General features: G+C 45.0%; 1 protein-coding gene across 1 annotated transcript in view; it reads right to left on the bottom strand.

Annotated features, from left to right (window-relative positions):
* The window catches only part of MGLL (monoglyceride lipase), a 63,345-nt gene that overhangs the window by 14,502 nt on the left and 28,699 nt on the right, over positions 1 to 20,144 (bottom strand). Inside the window, 1 exon segment of the mRNA XM_009576592.1 lies at positions 563 to 699. Coding sequence (XP_009574887.1) covers positions 563 to 699 — 137 coding nt within the window.

Genomic DNA, 20,144 nt, shown 5'->3' with positions numbered 1-20,144 from the left:
ACATCAGTGGGAATATTGCTAGCTTGAATAAAGGGATTTGGCCCGTGCTGTCAGAATCAGACTTTAGATCTGTTCACCAAATCAGTGCCTTTGTTTTTGCAGCCCTAATCCCTGGTACATTTTCCTGCTAGGTTGTTTAAGAGAATGAGGCTACAGGGTATTTTCGTGCTTCATCCCCTAGCCGCTCACAAAGCTTTGGAGGGCTTAACCTCCTGGTTTCTGGTTAAAATGAAAGGAGAAGCCCGATGCTGCAGGGAGGTGGTGAGACTTACCATGTACCCGGTGTGAATAAACGGTCCTATTAAAAAATAGGCCCATTGTTGCAAATGACACTAATTAGGGCCATGATCCGGGTAGAAAAGTTAAGGACTGACTATACTCAAGACAGGGTGGGGTAAGGCATGCTGGCAACTCAGTCAATGAATGAAGCAGAAGGGAAGGTTGCTTGTAGTTTTGTTTTTTCCTGCTGTGGGCTGAGTTATTTTCTGCCATCCACAAGAGTACCACCGTGCTGCGGCACGTGTCCTGGGTGCTGCCGGGAGGGGAAGGGGATGGTGCTTACCATGGAGTGCCCCAGAATGAGAATGGGCAGCTCAGGGTACTCTTTCTTCATGAGATCAATGTGCTGCAAGCTGTCCCTGATGAAGACGTGGAAATCTGAGACAACCATACGGTCACCCTCGCTCTGCCCATGGCCAACTGTAGGGGAAGAGGAGAGCATGCATCTAAGTCATTCACAGCAGTGGTTGCAATCAAGAAAGGCTTTAGCAGAAACATGCCTTTAGACTGTTACTGTCCCAACCTGACCTTCTCCTACAGTCATCTCTCAACAGAAAGAGTGCTGCAGAAATACAAAGGAGGCTGCACAGAACAATTTAAAAAGTGCCATACTGTCCATGATCTGGTTAAAAAAAAAAAATTTATATTCCCCTGTGTTTCTACCTGCTCTACAAGACTGAGAGTACCGATCTAATCTCTTGCAGCCTTCAACATCAGGGTGAGGGCTGCAGAAGGGCTCTCTTGCCTTGCTGTAGGGATGGGCGGTCACTGCATCCTGGGAAATCAGTTTTTGCCCCGGGGAACATAGCCGCTGGGGTCTGATGGCTCACTGTACTGAGCCAACTGGTGTGTAGAGTCTTGGCAAAAAAAATCTGAAGACTAGATATATGGTTGCTATAAACTTAATGGGCCGTGGACACAGCCTTTTCCAGTGCCTGGGTGTGCAGGAGCTTTGCAGAGTCCTGCCTTTTCTCACTGCTACCCTGGAGCACTGGGTGGGCTGGAAACCTTCCCTGCTATGAGGTGAAACGCCCTCAGCAGAGGCGGCCAGTGATGGTGGTTGCGACAGCCTGCAGTGGGAAAGTATCAAGTGGCATGCTCCTCCTAAACAAGAGTTAACGCGAACTGTACTGCACCTGGATGCTGTTAGCTCATTCTGTATCTGGGAATTATCTTGTCTGATCAAAGGGAAAGGAAAGACTAAAACTGGGAGATGGTGAGTTGCTATGGGAACAGCAGCATCCCTGGCAGAGGTGGAGCCAGCATCGCCACAAACACAGCCCCAGGCAATTTTGAGCTTGCAAAGGCTTGAAATTAATACCACCTCGAGGAAGCAGTTTGCATGTTTACCTGACCACACATACATGTTATTATCTATCACAAATAGGATTCTTCCTTAAAAACAGTCGCCTTGCTTGTTTCTGTTCCATGCAGGTTGTTAAGGAAAACTGTGAAGGGGAAAACACATCCCATCCATACGGGATAGGGTATAGGGAGTCTCAAACAACATCTTGCTCCTGCTGTGTGTCTCCCTAGGCCTTCTCCAGTGGGCACTCAGGCATACTTAAAGGCACAAAGGGGCAATGACATGCCAAAGGATGTGAAGCGCCCGATAATTGTTTGCAGGATGGTACCCCCTCTAGTGATCAGCAAAGAAAAGCATTGCCTGCCCAGCCGGAAAGGTAAAGGCTTTTCAGTTAGATCTGCTGGCAATAGTCATACCAGAAGAAATCAGTATGTCTAAACTTAATTTTCTTGCAAGCCATCAAAAAAACCACCTTCCAAATTAGGCAGAACTTCTAATAAAAAGCTGGACTAAACACACTCCGTCTAAGAAAAACTGAACCCCAAACTTGCTCTGCTTTTGTCCTGCCAGGTGCTCTCCAGAGCTGGGTCTCTTGGCAGTGAACACTGCAATCAGCCATGCTGTCTGCCAGATAAACCCATAGATGTCATGCTGGTCAATTATAAATAACATATTACCGGTTCTGCTTTCCATGCACACATTCCAGTTCCTGCCAAAATATGATATAGCAAGCATTCTCCGTGGATCAGCGACCAGAAACAAATCGAAGAGCCAATTAAAATACAAGTTGCAATAATCTACAGAAGTGAAGCCATGTGTGTGGCTAGTGGTTCTATTAACTTTAAACTGATTTTTATTACAGATGGAAAGTGAGCTTTTCCCAACTTTTATACATGTCCAGTCCACTCTCTTTGTGGACCTCAAACGTGTTATCTGCCTAATATTTAAACTTCAAATCTAGCAGGTTAATATGAGTTGAATAGTCCAGAGAGAGGAAAATTTTCTCTCAGCAGAGCTCTGCACTTCCACTTCTTTTTTCTCCGGTGTGCTGCTTGCACTTGCTTCTAGTATCTCTTTCTTTACAGTGTCCATGTAAGACAGCTGAGCAAGCAGAAATAGCAAGCCCCCGTGGCCTGGGTCTGTATATGGGCCATGACTCCCTGTTGTGGGGCTGTGAGGCTTTGCTCTATTTTTGGATGAGACAGAGGCAAGTCTGGAAAGCCTCCTTGGTCCTCAGTGTGGAGAAAACCCCCTGGTCCTACCACATAACAATGATACTGCTCACAACAGAATTATGATTGTGGAAGCCAAGAAATACCTGTGCAATAGTTGTGACAAGCATCTCATTGGATTTCTGCAGGGTTTGGGGTTTTTTATTAATAACCTAATGAACACACCTTTTGACCCTGCTTTTAACTACTAAACTACAGTTCCCCACTCAGATGGCACAGAGCAATGCTTGAGGAGCAGTTTGTCTGCATGTATGGTAAAGGAAGGCCATGCAAGGCTTTGCTTTGATAATATCCCTGTCCCTTGTGCAAGGTTAGCTGGATAGCATTGCTAGGTTGTGTCCTTTTATTTTATTATTTTTCTCTCTTCCCCTTCAAGAAACCAAACTTACTCCACCAGAGAATGAGTTTTTTGCAACTTTGAATCTCCCGGTTGAGAAATCTTCAGGGTGAGGAACTAAGACCTCTTCTATTAGATGGAAGAGGTGCACAACCAGACATCAATACAGTCAAGAATATTGACATGTATTTCTCTGATCTTTTGCCTTTAGAGCTATTAAGAATGAAAGGTCAGGTTCATCCTTGACCTTTTGGGTTTAGGTTTTGCTGCGAATGAATCTGACGTAGTGGTTCCACAGTGCCAGTGGCAAGACACTGGGTGCAGGAGGAGGGGAACTGCCTGTGCCTGGGAACTGGAACTAACCAGAGGCTGCTCCACACCCAAGTGACACAACACCCAAGGGAGACAACAGAAAAGTGTCATGAGAATCACAGCTCCACGAGTTCCTCATCACAACGCTCCCTCTGGGGCCCCTGGTTTCAACAGGGCGATGTGAGGTTATGACCATGAGATGCTCATCTGTAAAGAGCTGTGATTGCCAGTGCACATCCACGTGACACACTTGGTTTTCAAAAACTGTTGAATAGGTTTCATATCAATCTGGCTTCACATCCAGCTTGTGTGGTTCACTGCTAGTATCGTGTATGTGCAGTGGCTCAGTGATCGACCATTTCGGGTTGCGTGTACTGAGAAAATTGTGGGCACCCTTTCCTAGATGCGAGCCTTTAAAAACAAGAATCCAAACCACAAATCTAGAATTATGAGGTCTAAGCCTCCATTTCCAACCAAACACACCACTGCAAAATAACATACTTTGCTCAAACAAAGTCTGAATAACAGCTGCAATGATCTGGCCTAATATGTAATAGCTATTAAGTTCTGCCCGCTGTATTTTCTGCATGAGCTTGCTCAGACTGCAGCTCTACCACCGTAGAGACAAGAACAGTAACTCATGATCAGTCAATCCTGTTGAAAAGCATGACTTCAGAGCGTGATTTCACCTATGATTATAGATCCTCCAAAGCTACACACCTCTCTGGATGGAAGAATACTGACTGGCTGCGCAGGAAGACAAAGCTGAGGGTGAGCGATGAAATATTTGAGGGTGTGAGGGCTCTGGGGAGTGCGTTATCATCCTGTAGGTATCACACTGCCTGCATAATGGATCCTGTGGCCCTGCAAATGCATTCTTCTACAAGTCCCTACATTCCTCAAATCCCACATCCACTTGTGCTGTGGGGCTTGCTTTTGAAAACCACTCCAAAGCAGCCAGAATTTTCAGCTGGCACTGGCTCACACGCCTCAAAAAAAATGTTACATCCTGTTCAGATTGGAGATATGCTGAAAAAAATGTAAATAAAAAGCACAGTGCAACTCGACACTCCCTTCCCTTCAGTAATGGCCAAATAGGAACTGCCTGAAGAAACAAGCACCCAGCTCTGGGCTTGCTGGGCAGATTCATTCCGTCGGGAGCCGTGATGGGTGCTCTACCTGCCGCCCCGACGTCGCGGTGGCTTGCTGGGGATTAATTCCCAGCATGATGCTTGTTTGCTGGGGCTGTGGGGCCACATCATAGCTGAAGAAATCTGTCCTCAATTACACTAAATAAGACCAACGGAGCGTTAGGCAAAGAGGAGAGCCTGGCAGTGCCTGTCTCCGCACACCCTAGGGTGCATTAGCACCCAGCCCTCCGAGGGATGGATGAGCGCGGCAGCACACCTCGTCCACCCTCAGATATTTGCACAATTTTTGTCCTAAACACCAACTTTTATATAAGCCACACACTATACATATTTCTTTCTATTTCCTAGTGCCAAACCCTCCTGACAAAGGCACAGCCCTCCCCTGCACGCTCAGGTGTGGAACGAATCGCTCTTCAGAGCAGGAACGTTTTGCTACAGAAAATGAGGTGACAGGGGAAATGCAGGGTCAGATGTTGACTTCAGCTATGCTGCTGTAAATTTACCGATTTCAGTGGTGTTCCTTAAAGCTTACAGTCATGGGAGAGTAGAAATTATGGGCTATGTTGTTTTTTCAGCCTTTGCTCCCTATTTATTATGGAAAAGCCATAAAACAGAGAGAGAGGACATGAGAAATCTGCCTGGGGAGCAGTAATTTTCCAGGCAGAATCTGGATCTTGACTCTTCACATATTTTGAGGTTTCCGACTTTGGGGGAAAGGGGATGGTTTAGATCCATTTTTGTTGTAGTGAGGACTCTGTCACAGGCATCTGTGGGGTGAAATGCTCTCCCTAACCAACTGATGGTAGAAACAACCAGGAGGAATGCAAGGCTTGACTCCTGCCTCGGGATCCATCACACTGTGCGTTTGTTTTCCTCGCTAGATATGTAACTCCAAGATTTTGAAGTGGGAGAACCAAGGACAGGGAGAAGTAGGAGATGTCAGGCACTCCAGGCTTACCACTCCCTGAGCATAAATACACTTGGAATTGCAATGGCACTAACACAAGAGCACCAGGAGTTTTCAGAAGTAGTTAAAGGTGAGAACTGCCACCACTGCGAAGTCAATGATTAACCAGCCACGGCCGAGGAGCCGCTCCTGTACCGCAGAGCCCCGCATCGAAAGGACGCTTCTCAATTATGTCAGCGGGGGCCATCGGCAAGGCTCGGGACTGTAGTGTCTGATTTAATAAGCGGGAGCATGGGTGCGATTCAATTCCCAAAGGATCCGTTGGAGGCCAGAAAAGGTGATTTTACTGCTTCAGCACTGGCTGTGCAGTAGCATGGGCAGCAGCACGTTACAGCGCAGGCAGTGGTGTGCAAAGGAAGGATTTTTGTTGGAGCCCACAACGAAGCCCAGGCTGAAGAACCTCTTCTTTCTCTGCCCCTTTCATCAATAAGCTTATTGGAGTCTGACAAGTCCATTTGAAGCAAACGCCTAAATGCCTTTTGGAAAAGGAGGGGTTCACATGAGTATTACATGTTTATTAGCTTTCTGAAAGATTCGTTTTATTCCTGAAGGCCTCTGCCTCCGTTTTCTGCCCCAAATTGGAGATGGGATGGGCTCCTCACTGGTGCTGGACACTGCAGCATGCGGGAAGGTGAGCCCAGCTCCCCCCCACCCTTTTTTGCTCTCCCTCCCCGGCAGGTGATGCTGCTGGAGAGAGGCATGAAAATAGTATGTCCTCCCTGCTGCTAAACTGTCTGGGTTAGGGAAAAAAAAGATAATTAATAGATCTCATAGACACTTTCACTCTGCAGGTGGCCCACGCAGAGGAGCAATGCTGGGTCTCAAGCCCGCAGGAGGGAGATGCAAGTGACAGAAATTTAGATGGCTCTTCTGGTGCGCAAGGTGCAAATGTGCCAACCTAATCCCTCTCGCACGATCTTCCTGAGCTTGTGGCAGCTTGCTCAGGTGGGGACCTCGCGGTGGTGGTCCACAACCTGCCCTCCAAGCCCACTGCTATGGGAAGAGGCCACTTCAGTAGCTCATTTTAATGTCCAGCCCCCATAGACTGGGAGACAGCGACCCTTGTCTGCCTCTGCTTTCCTCTCTGCCCCATACGAAATCCATTCGGAACTGGAGGTAAAACTTAAAGCACCAGATGAACAGACAGATTCAGGAGTGTTTCAGTTTTGGAAGTCAGTGCAGCAGTTAATTAAGTGGCGTGACAAGGCATTAGGGCTGATGCCTGTATTTATGAGATCTATTGAAACTCGCCTGAGCAAGGACTGCTTTTTTTTGCACTTGTACAGCACCCAGCACTGGAGGCGTCATCACAGACCTTGGTCCAAGGTACGGCAAGTTCTGAAAGTAATAATTAACTCTAATCCCAGACTGTAAGGCAGCACAGTTTTGCAGAGGAGGAGATGGGAGAAAGCACATAGATGGAGAATGTGGGTGAGACAATACACAAGACGACACTAATAATGGGTTTACATAGCAAATGTTGTGTGAAGCCTTGATTTTCTGCTTGGGTGTTTTTTTAAGGTTTAATGAAAAAAAATACTAATGAACTAGTAAACACTTCAAATTGTCATAACAGTTCACTACTGAAAAAACTGTACTTGTTTTGTAATGAATCAAGTACACATCCTTTTCATCAAGTGAACAAAACTCATTAATTAAACATGCTGGATTTCAAAGCTCTCAATGTTTAATTATTTGTTTAACAAGCAGTACATCTAATCGACCATTCAGACACACAAACAACTAAAACAACAGGAAGAAGCTTCAAAGCAGGACAATCAACATCTGGAAAAGTCAACAGACTGTGCCTGTACTGTCAGTAACAAGTAAAGCAAAAGTTCCACTCGCAGAACAAATACACACAGGAAGCACCTCCGAGTTCATCCTGCAGATTCCTACTCAACAAAGCGCCTTCCTTGTCCTGAGAACAGACTTATCACAGCAAGGGAGCCTATTCTGGTTTTATCTCCCCTATCTTTTTCCATTCCCCAACCAAATCAAGTCTGATGCACAGAGGACATTCAGTTGTGTCTGCCCTCCATATGTACGTACTATTCATTTTGCACGCAGGTGGAGAGCAAAGGCAGGATGGAGACACCTGAGCTAGCTGAGAAGCCGGGTCAGCTGCCCTAGGATTTGCCGTGCTACCTTGACCCCGATCAAGTTGCCACCCAGGTCAGCTGCTGTGCTGCAGTGTATTTTGTAGCTAAACCTTGGAGGTGAGCTTCTCAATGTCCATCTGACCGAGCCTTAGCTGTGCACCATCTCTCTCATCCTCTCCCACAGCTCTGGTTTCCACAAGAAGAAAAAGCAGTGCTTAGGCTGGAAGGGAGCTGCGTGGTGCTCCAGCTAAGCCCGTGATCCAGACCACCAGCAGATGGGACCTGGGGCACAGTGCAGAGTAAGCCCGCTCTGCAGTATTGGCAAGCTTTACACTGTCAATATTTGATACAAGCCCATGGTCTAAGGCTTTTCCAGGAGGACTACTTCCACATCAGATGGGAAGCAATAGGAACCAAAAGAAGAGGGTTCACCCTCACTAGTGGTTCCATCTTTACAGTCCTCGAGGATCTGAAATATAGCTCAACACATGCTTATCCTTAGTAACTTTTGTTCACTCTTCTCTGTCTGGCTAGTCCTCAGCATCCCTTCTTTCACACCACCTGTGTAGATACAGTGAGTACACTGGGTTTTCCACAACAACAGGCACTTTATAAAATCATCAGATATGGTACCCAACAGAAGTATCTCTCCACCCTTTGTGTTTTATGTATGGAACAGGTACCTAAGAATTACAGATGGATTCTGCCTCTCTCTTACCAAAAGGGAGTCTTGTCCTGAACACACAAATCCGTCAGCTTCCCTATTCCTTCTCAAGGTTAGGAAAATCATTTTTCTTTCAGCATTTGCTGGATAGTTTTTATTCACTTGCCTCACACAAAGAGTGCAGCAAACTGAAAGCCTTCTCCTCCCACATCAGAGACACATTTGCAGTGCTGAGATATTTTTAGCATAGTGCACACAGAGAGTTATATTGTTTGTTGTCTTGGTTGGGGAAAAAAAAAAGAAACAGGCAATTTTCTATACTAAAATTATTTGTGCCTTATTGCTGGGGAGCGGAGAACTAGTCGTCTTGCTGAAGACATTTTAAATTTCTGTACTCCAGAGATTACAAACAAAATGACCTGGTACATATCACAGCAGTCGTTAATTCTGTCCAACAAGGCAAACTGTTTCTGTCAATGTTACGAGCCAATTCATCTCTAATGGATACAAGTACGGTTCTTTTAGCTTTAGAAGACTTGCCCATTTCTTATGCTGTTGCTGATTTTGGCTCTGAATTACAGTTCCTTAAAAGTCTTCTTGGAACATCATGTTGCTCATGAAAACATGCTGAAAAAACCCATCTGAGTGTTTGTGTTGCAAAATAATGAGTTCTTCATAGGCTGCATTTACAAACAGCAAGTCACTGTGGCCAGACTAGAAATCTAAGTGTCCCCTGGGACATCACGTAACGAAAGGGGGCAAGACAGTATGAAAACCTGCACATACCACAGTCACTTCCCATGCCGCTGGGATTAGGGTCGCTTAGTCATTCCTATCACTAAATCAGGATGCTGCAGCATGGCTGGTGGAAGCTAACACCCATGAAAGAGGAAGATGGAGCCCGGTTCCTTCTCCACAAAGCTCATACACAACGGTATTCCACTTTCTTCCTCAGCCCCTTCTGCAATGCCACCTCCCAAGCCTGCCCTCAAGAATATTAAAGCAAAAGGCAGCTGAAGGGAATGCCCTTCTCTGCCAGGCTACTGGGATCAACGATTCGAAAATGCTGCACAAAGCCGGCGTAGATGGTTGAGCAGCTGTTGAGTTGCTCTGCAAAAGGGTTTCTTTTGGTGATGGGTGAAGCGATTCCTATGCAATCTCTTTTCCCATGGGATGAAAATCACAATATAAATGTAAGATATATAATCAGTGAGGCACAACTTATGGTGCCTCTAAGGAGTCTTATAATCCAGCACTAAGTGATTTTATTTGAGGCCCTATAATAATTTTTAACTGTTATTCTTGCAGTGTTGCACTGAGATTTTGCCCTCTTCCATGAGGAGCAGATAATTTCCTGAAGTATAGTTGAGATGACTTTATTTAGCATCAGAGTTGGTCTTCAAAGATTTATTCTGGGATGACATAGAACCAGTATCAGTGCTCAGATACTGCAGAAAAAAATTGTATGGACTTTGCTGGAGTTAATGCAGGGTCTCACTAGTTCACTTGACCTATATGCTGGTGATCTTTTAAGACCAGAGAAGGGCCTCTTTCCTGCTCTCTGCATATGACTTAAGATACCACTAATGGTAGCTAGAGTTTCACACTCACTGGAAGAGGAGAGCAGCCAAGGACAATCTCCCTGCTATTTTAATCTAGCTTTAAAAACATGTATATAATTTTCTTCTCTTGTTTTAGTACCATAAAATCCAAAAAAAGGGTGCAAACTTTATTTTTTCCCAGATGAAAACAAGGATGAAAGCCCACTTGCATTAACTTTCTGATCCAGGTTCCAGCTTTAAAACAGCTGGGGCACCAATTCAAAATATCAGGGTTTTCAATGAAAAAGCCAGCGCTGGAGTGGAACTGCACACTCCCCTTCCCCTTCCCTGCCCATTTATTCCAAAGCACGGCTGGCATGTGGGTTGGCTCTCCAACACGCACATGCTATTAAGTCCTAAATGACAGCTTGTTTAACTAGAAAACATTTCCATTTTTTCCTTAACAAAGGCCATTCATTTCTTGCTCTTCTATTTGCTTAAAGACGGTTTCATTTGCCCTGCCTGAGAGTTTGCACAACCCGCCTGATTGTTCCTCTCCAAATAGCGCTGCAAGTTAATGACCCACCTCTTGATCCCCGAGCAGGGAGCCTTGCCCAGCACACAGCAGCATGATCAAGCGAGCTAGTTACATTGCAAAATCCATACATGTGCCTTGAATATTTTTATGCTTGAGAAAACAATCGAATCAATTCATCTCAGGAAAGACAGTCCTAATTCTTCCCTACTAACAGTAGATTAGGCATCAAGAAGAAAAGAAGAAGAAAGCTGAATCATGTAGCAACTCCCTCCATGCTGTTGACGAATGTCTTGGGGGACGGGCACAACTTCCTTTCAAGCTATCTTCAAAAAGTTCCCCTCCACGCAGACCACCCATTGGGAACCCACATCAATAACAAAAAAAAGAATTTAAAAGAGCCATTTTTCACCCAATTTATTTACATGTTAAAATAAACACGAGTTCCCATACAGAGGAAGGGCTCCCAGGGGCTTCTGTTTAGTCTGTGAGATTCTTGGTGCTGAAGTACAGCACTTCTCTATTCCAAAGCAATCTTGGCACAGGTTTTTTGGTTATATAATTTTTTCAGCAACCGGCAAATGAATAATAATAATGCTTCTAAAAAGTGGGAATCATATCCTAAGATAGCGGCAAGGTGTTTTACCAATTAATTTGCCAAAAGGTCATTGGCAAACCAGAGCTCCCAAACTCCTGCATTCAGGGTCAGCTCTCCCCACAGGTTGCACTTTCAGTTCTCAAGCAACCTGTCCGAAGGGAGCTTTCCCACAGAGTTAAAGAGATTTTTGCTTTTTGCTTTGCTCCTTTGCATTGCCACATGGCAGTGCCACCCTCATTACAGCGGATTTGTCCCTGTTCCTGACAAGGCATGAAGGAAATACCACTCTTCCAGACCTGACAGCTTTTTATACCCACTTTGCACAAGCTCAATGGGTGAGCAGCAGGTGGATTATTTGAAATAAGGGTAGGCTTTTTTTGTTTGTTTTTTAACAGGGTACATCCGCACAGAGCTAGAGCTCACTCAAACCCTACCAGACCTGACCAGGACCTGCTTTTCCCAGCAACACGATTAAGAAGAAAACCTTCTGATTAAGCAGGTCTGGCAGGGAGCGTTCCTGCGGGGGACAAGCCTGCCCCGTGTGCCAGGGCAGAGTCCCAGGGCTGCCAGTTGGCTCATGGCTGGGTGGGATTTAGATGGTGCACGGGGAAAGTCACGGGGAAAGTAGCGTGGCAGAAAATAGCTCCACTAAATTAATCTTGCAGCAAAGCTCTTGTCCTTTCTTGGTAGAGATTGATTTCAGTGTTATTGTTTCAGCTGCTTTTTAGCACTTGATACCCTTTTCTCTGTAACTCTTCTCCCTGCAACTCTGAAATCCTCACTACATATATATTTACCAAACAAGCCAGGATCAAACAGGCAGGTTATTGCTTTCTGTGCTCTATTACTCATTTCAAACCGTGGCTGGTTGACAGTAGACAATGAATACTAGCTGACAGGTCTGCACTTCAGTAAACCACGCACAGGTACAAGTGTTGAGCTATTGAAGGTTACAGACCTGTATGTTGCTTTTGGGCTGTGCAAGCTACTTTGCAATCAGCCAGCGAGGGCGTATTTGCAGCTCAGAGAAAGCTCTCTTCAAAATCTGGGCAGGATAGGTCCAACGTTCATGAAAAGGCACGGGACTGTAGTCAAAATAACAGGTCGTATCAGGCAGTCTCAGTTCAGAACAGCCCCCAGCCCCCTCTCCCTTCCCCCAGCCCTCCGCTGAAAGAAGCATGAACTTGGCACCACTACGGCTCAGGCTGCCTACTCCTCAGCATTAGACGAACTGCCAGGGTGTCCCAGCATGCTTTGTCTTTGATAAATTCAGAACCAGAAAATAAAGGCAGTGTAGAGAACGTCAATTTTAAGGGATCGGGGTTGAGAGCATTAGTCTTTGTACCATCTACAATTCAGCACTTTTTTATTTTATTTTTGAAGCTAAACAAGGATTCTCAAATTGGAGAGTACTGCCAAGCCCTGAATAAATCCCAGCATTAGAGATGCTGTGGGTATAACAGCTTTCCCCATGAACTGAATCTGCAGACGGTATCTTCAGAAAAATTAACCCCCGAGTGCCACAGGGTAGGCTCTGTGGCATCAGTTTTGATGCCCTAGGAAATCTCACCTTCTGGCTAAAACAGGTTTTTCCCACTCATGGGACAATACTGATGGGGGTGGAGTAAAGCACAGGCTTAGCTGGTACAGAATAACTTTTCCGCATTGTTTGCGAAGTGGTCAAGTTTCCAGGTGCAATCCTAAATACAAATTCAGTCAAAGGACACGTAACTACCAAACTAGTCAACCAGCATGTAATTATCTGATATATGACTGTTTGTTTTCCACCCACAACCCCATTCCTTAGCAGTTCCAAAGCAAATGCTTAGCATTTGGACATAAGAAAACGCTATACAGTTGCAATTTAACCTTCGTTATTTTTCTGCCTCATCCCTTTAAATATTGGTGAGATATTTTATTCTAAACTGCTCTCTTCACTGGCTGCATCGTCCTCTCAGCCTGTGAAGAGCCATTCACAGTAACAGTTTTACATTCTTGGAGCTCAGGGCTTTTTGTCTGCAAGCTCTCTGGAAGTGGGTTGGTATCACGTTCGGCTTTTGCCATGAGTAACCTGAGATACAGTGAGGTGAAGTGTTTTTCCTGAGATCCACGATGAATCCGTGGCAGAGCCGAGTGGGGAAGTGTTTCCAAACGCCTTCTTGCATAGTTTGCTACTGCAATACAGAATGAGCCACATCCTGATCCGAATCATACAGGATCGATGATATGATTAATGGGAGGGACTACCTGCAAGACATAATCGTGGCTACTAAAACTGCTGCTCTATTAAAACATAACAGTCTATAGGCCAGACCTAAAGCTAAGTGAAATCCAGGGCAGTCTTCGGAATACCAAGCAAAAGAGCTTTTCTAGTTCAGGTCACTAAAATTTGGCTACGGCTGGCACGGACCAAGATACGCTGTCATCTGAGGACTGGCTGTTGCTTACAGAAATGGGTTGATGAGTTCTCATTCGATGTCTTAGTGCATTACAAAACCGCAACACCTCCACTGGCTCCCTGACCGCCAGACTGCACAGAAGGCTTCATAGTGGGCTCCACACACGCCTTCAGGTAAGACTTCTTCCAGCTGGCCTTAGGTTTTGTGAGATCTTTTGCAAGCCTCATTTTGTTATTATAAAGAAGGAAGATGCTCAAAGCTGAAAGGAATGCTACTGTGATGCTGGAAAATCTCATCTGAGTTGGAGATCAAACCAGAGGCTAACCAGATATTCTGCTTTACTTTACTAAAGGACTCGGAAACGAAGAGGATCACACTGCCAGAGACTTTCAATTATGAAGATTAATTTTTTAAAATTCTGAAATCATTTTCCCAAATCACCAACCATGATTCTCATAGTTCCCTGTACACCCCTTTATCAGCTAAAATGATCTTTTCTTCTCTAAAATAAGAGTCCAAGACATGTTAGCTTCTTACTAAAATAGGAAAAACAACTTTAAAAGCCATGAGTCAAATCCTGGCCCCACTGAAGTTAGTGACATTTAGCTACCGCCTTCAGAGGGTGCAAGCGTGTATTCTGTGTGTAGAGACATAGAGCTCAAGCAATTAAGAAATAAATCCCCAAACCGTGTAAGAATCACATTCTAAACATGGTTTTAAATTAAAGGCATTCTGAAATTAAAGAAAGCTGCAGTGCTGAGCTGGGAGCGCACACATTGGCACCATCCCTGACGGCGCGAGAGGCGAAGCTGAGGGCGTCTGGCACGTACGAGATCGGCCGATGCCTCAAAGGGGGAAGGAGAGGCAGAACCAGGGAAGGTCCAAGGGCTACGTGGTACTTAAGTGAGAGACGTCAGTTAATGCTAACGCTCTGCCAGGCTCTGCGGACAAGGTGTGAGACCAAAAGAGAAATGCTCTTAACTAACATGTTGTGGGTAACTAATAGATGGAGAAGAGAAAAACATTGGCACTGGAATATATAGCCCTAAAGTGGGCAGAAATACACTGGGACAAAAGTGAGACGTTTCTAAGAGTCAGAGGAGCAAGAGCCTGGAACAGCCTGCTCAGCTGGAACAGTGTTCGCTAGCAACCAAACTTGGTTAAAAACTGAGCTTTGACCATTTGTGAAAAAGACACAGGGAAGCGATCTGCAGGAACAAAAGACTAGATAACCCAGGGAGTGTCTTCCTGCCTGTGCTCCTAACAAGAGTATGTTTTAATAAACACAGAAATGTCCTGTTTCCCATTCAAAATGAATGTGCAACAGGAGGAGCATGATTAACTGAAAAAACCAGACACTGTAACCAAATACTTTTCTCTGCAACACTCAGACTGATTAAAGAGGGAAGAATCTGAATAGGCGAATTGAAAAAGGATGAATTTTCCCTTCGTTCTTGTCTATTTTGCTTCTGGGGCTTGTTGCTGCAACATTCAATGTCTTGTTTGCAGTCACTGCTAGAGACCATTTTGGCTTTTAAAAAAGTCTCTGCATTTTTTGTAATAAGAAAGATGTCGATTAGTTTTAGGACTTGTGAGACAGCCCTTAAAAGGGCTCACGGCCTGTAACAAATAGAGCTACTCCCAGGAAAATCAACAGGACTAGTGATTTATGAAGAAATCCACCGATTTGAATCAGGCGTACGAGCTCTATAACAACACGCCACGCTCTATGAATGAGCAGATAAACAATCAAACAACGAACATTAGAACTACGAAGTATAAAAAGCAGTATACAGGCTGCTTCTGCGTCTTTACTTTGGCAAGCCCCAACCCTCAAGCTGATCTAAGAGGATGGGCCATTAAGGGACACCCACTGAAGACTGTGGAGGTGTGGGGGGCTGACCCCTCACTTGCAAGGAACCTGTTGTTGGTTTAGACCCTGAACCAGCTGTTGGCATTTATAATGCACTAACAAACACAGTGCAGTAGGTTTGCCTGGGGCAGGCCCAGGGAATCTGTTGATAGCAACATTTTGTGAAAAATAGAATGAGACTGCCAGTTTTGATGAAAGCACACAAATGCATGGAGCTTAAGTGAGCCCCCCCATGACTTCCGAAAAATCAATTCTTTCATTCAAAGTTTTGAAAAGTTTTGCTTGCTTTAGTGAATAATTTCCCCTGATGCTGTAGCCGTTCAGTTCAGCAAGAGCAATTTTATTCAGCGGTTTCCAATGCAGGTAGAGCACAAAGTACATTAAAAATTAAGATGAAATGGCAGTTTTAGGCCATTTATTGATTGGTTATACATTTTACTTCTCTTTGTAAAGCTGCCTGTCCTTTGCCTTTGTTCGGTGCAAATAAGAGCTCTCTTTGAATACCGCAATCCTTAATAAGGCTGTTCCTCCAGGTTGGCGCTGAACTAGACACTAACCTGAGATGGACTGTGCTCCTTTGACTCTTGTTATCTGTCTAAAAAGGTATTGAAGGAAACCAGACTATGTTTTAATCTAATAGGAGTTATATACACAAAATATGTTTTCTCCTGTACTTTTCAAATGGTGTTCAATAACTTGGAACATTTGTAACTCAATAGGATGACAAACTCCACGTCTGTATGAAGACACATTTATAGGTGAGGAATCATCAGTAATTAGCTTCTGAAACAACCTCCTCCAAATTAGACACATGTGACAAATAAACAATAGGAAAGCTAGTCACATTAATGAAATGCTGTTGCTATGGAAAAATTGCCCCTGTAAAGGTGAAAATAAACACACTTCCTTTTTCTCATTGTGCAAAGACATCAAAAGCATCTCCCTGAAGATGAAGCTGTTCCTAATTGTAGATACCATTAAAGTCTGCTTTTAAGAGGGTAATTTCTTCACCCATTTCAAAACCTCCTGTGCTTTAATTTTGGAAGCAACATCCCAAATGCTAGCAGCTAGGATGCTCTTTAGTTCATAAAGAATAATTGAGGCTGGAAGGGACATATGGAGATTATCTAGTTCAAGCCCCTACTCAAAGTGTTTCTCTTTCTCATCAGGTCATTCAGGGCCTTGTTGAGTTGAGCTTTAAATATCTCCAAGGCTAGAGATTTCCCCACCTCTCTGGGTCCTGCTCCAGCATTTGACTGCCCTCATGGTGAAAACATTTTTCCTTGTATCCAATTGGGATTTCTCATGCTGTGACTTGTGTCAGTTCCCTCTCATCCCACCACCGTGCACCTCCAAGAAGAGTCTGCCTCTGCTGTCTCCACACCCTCCCACTGGGACTTCTAGACAGCAGTGAGATCTCCTCTTAGCCTTCTCTTCTAAGGCTAAATAAACCCAGTTTTATCAGCCTCTTCTCGTACATCTTGTTCTCCAGTACTCTAATTGTTTTGACAGCCCTCCTCTGGCCTTGCTCCAGTATGTCAATGTTTTCCTTTTACTGGGGAGCAAATTGGACCCGGCGCTTCAGATGTGGTCTCACAAACGCTGAATGGAAGAGAATAATCACTTCTCTTGAGTTGCTGGCTATAATCTTTCCAATACAGCTCAGTATGTGGTGGCCTTCTTCACCACAAGGTCACACTGTTGACCCATGTTCAACTTGTCTGCAAGGATCCCCAGGTCGTTTTCTGCAAAGCTGCTTTCTATTCATTCAGTGCCCAACCTTTAATGCTGAATGGGGTTACTCCACCCCAGATGCAAAGCTTCACAAGGGTCTTTGTTAAAACTTTGTAAGGTCCCTGCCAGTCCATTTCTTCAGCCTGTCAAGGTCCCTGTGAATAGCAGCCTTCCAGCATGTGCTCACCTTCCACAATTTGGTACCCCTGTAAACTTGCTGAAAGTGCTCTCCATCCCATCATCCACACCATTAATGAAAAAGGTCCACTGATGGTATATGCAACATCTACTTATTATTTTTCCCATTAAAGAATACAGATTCCTCTGACGCTTCTTGAGGCCAAAGTCCTTGCTGATATGAACTGATGTCCTGCTATGGATGTCAGTAAAGGAAATGACCCCTGGAACAAAGTTTGAAGCAAGTCTAATGTCTGTCCAAAAGCCGCAGATAATAGACATAGCTAGCAACAAGAAATGATCTGTTCTCTCAGCCTTAGCTCTTCAATAACCATCTGGTCCTTGTCCTTCCACCCTCAACCATCTTGCATGCAGACGTACTCCTACAGCTAGCAAAGCTGGTTATGGGAGAGCAAGTAAGCTGTTGAAAACATTACACGAGGTTGCCAACCCTCCTTCGCTAATAGGAAATGCAGCTACAAGTTACACGCCTGAACCTGCTTTCTGACATGGTGACAGTTTTCCTGGATTTACCTGAGCAGCTGTGAAAGCAGCATTTGACCCTTGATGTGGGGATTGATTTATGTATGTAAAGACTGAGTACAGATGGCAATTGCACAGATCTTTGAGAAAACAAAACAACAGGTTCTAAAATAAAATGAGCTCAGTTCAGTCAAGGCTATTTCCTCTTTAGTTTCCCTTATTCACCAAAGTGAACCCTTTGTCCAAATAAAGGATATTTTATTCCTGATTATCAGGACCACTCATCCAAAATTCCTATCACTTGGTCCCAACATTATTGGTACCCCACACAAATTTAGTGGCCCACTCCTCTTTATCATGGAGGGTATCTCTCATCTGAGAGGCAGAATCACAGAAGGGAAGCCAGAAGGACTCGACCCTCAAGGGAAGAAGGAAGCCTTTTAAGTTTCCCAAATGAATGACATGTCTTTCCTCTGTCATGCTGTCTGTCTGTTAACAGTTAACAGTGAGAGGTTGAGGAGCACGGTCTGGAGGGTGGCCAGTGTCGACAGCTCCACGCTCAAAGTCGTTGTGTTCAAAAGGGAGCACTCTGTTCCTTCTGTCGCTGTGTCCCCTCTCACTAGGGCCCGTTGTTACAGCCTCACGCCTCCTTGTGTGAAGGCCAACAGCGAGGCTTTGTTCAAGAAGCAGCTGCTGAGAAGATGTACTATCTCATGGAATGACCCACTGACAATTGTCCCACTGCTCATCAGTAAGCAGTGAATAATTAGGAGAAATAGGGCAGACTGCACGGCCCACTGCTTTCAGACTAAAAAGCCAGCTCCTCAGATCCCCGTGTGCCCCAGTAGGGATTCCCTCATAAAGAGGGCTTGCAACAAAGCCAGGGGAGCTGGCTCTGTAGCACCTTCTTCTCATCACCTGAGGGAGAGAGGAAGGAGAATGGCTCATGCCAGGTGGATGGGGCAAGGCTGGAATGTAGGGTGTCCCAGCTCCGCTTCGCTCGGAGCTCAAACCCACACCTCTGCTGCATCAAGAGCAAGCTCAGCTCAGCCAGGACCTGAGCCAAAGATCCTGTCCGACTGGATGATACGTTGTTGTTTATTCAATGATCCGTTGTTATAGGGTGGATCTACAGCAGTGAGGAAATGGCTGAGTGGTTGGAAGGAGCAGGGTAATTGGGGGAATTGAGGAAACCATAACCATTCTTTTGCAATCTTTACTGCAGTCCAACATTATCGTCTAGTGATGGGCACATATGGGGCAGTGATGAAGGAGCATCTGCATTGCCTCCCACCCCCTCCAAACAATGCCTGCATCCAGCTCTGGGTTACAGCACAGAACTTATCTGCCTGTCTTATATCACTGATTATACCACAATTAAATCTGACTTTAAAAAAAAAAAAAATTGGTCAGATAAACAAATAGATTGCTTTGAGCAGCCCAGGTTTGGTTTGGCATGCTTTCATAGCACACATTAGATGACACTACATGTCTGATTTCAGGTGCTTTTGCTTCTATGTGTCTGTGCTAAAGGTGTATCCAGTCCTCACAATTTCCGAATCCCCTTGCCTAAAAGATAGGTGCAGGACCATGTTTCCCCCACTTTTACATCAGCATGGCTCCAGTATTACTCTTGGGAAGTCCATGAAACAAAGTAAATCTCATCCCCTGAGTGGAGTTGAGGGAAAACACCTCTGAGTATCCCCTGCCCCTTTCCTAACCCAAACGCTTTAAGCGAAACACTCCACTGCGGCTTACGTGTGCACTGTCAGATCCATCAGCTGTGTGCAGCCTCACTGCCTCTTTATTTTTAGTTTGCTGCGGTCTGGCTGCTTCCTGGCTCGACAGCGTTGTTTCATCTGCCTTCACAAGACAAACAAAATAAAAGCCGCACTTGCATTTCCAAGTCCCAGCTTGTGGCTTCCTCTAGAGCATGAGACACTGTAGGTTATTTGCTTTCATGATTCACCTAGTGTTTTCTTGCTGTTGTGTGGTTGCTCCCCTCAAACGGAAACACTGCTTTCTACCCTGAAAGATGCCATGTGGTGCAGGCAGAGATTCGGGACTGTATGATCCCAGTGTGAATGAAGGGTGAGCACTAAAGTGACAGAATCACTGCTGAGATGACTTCACCACAGAAAGACTGGGCTGCAGAAGTCTGTAATGAGCTTCTCAAAAATAACAATAATAGCGTGTACACCTCCGTTTAATAAAAGCCATCTCAAAGTACTTAAAATTGCCTGTTGTGCCACAGGATACTCCCCTTGGGCTATACTGTATTCTGGTACAATTATAGGCACATTTCAGCATCATCGTGTTGTAGAAGGTCTATCCAGACCACTTTTTCCTACACGAGCTGTGGCCCCTCTGGGAGGTACTATCTCACGACCACCAACAGAGCCCAACTCCATGCAGCAATCTGGGAGAAAGCGAGAGAAATCACACTATCCAGTT

Source organism: Fulmarus glacialis, unplaced genomic scaffold (assembly GCF_000690835.1).
Source record: "Fulmarus glacialis isolate BGI_N327 unplaced genomic scaffold, ASM69083v1 scaffold11364, whole genome shotgun sequence".
Lineage (NCBI taxonomy): Eukaryota > Metazoa > Chordata > Aves > Procellariiformes > Procellariidae > Fulmarus > Fulmarus glacialis.
Note: the sequence above shows the minus strand (reverse complement) of the source record. Positions and strands in the feature narration are given on the sequence as shown.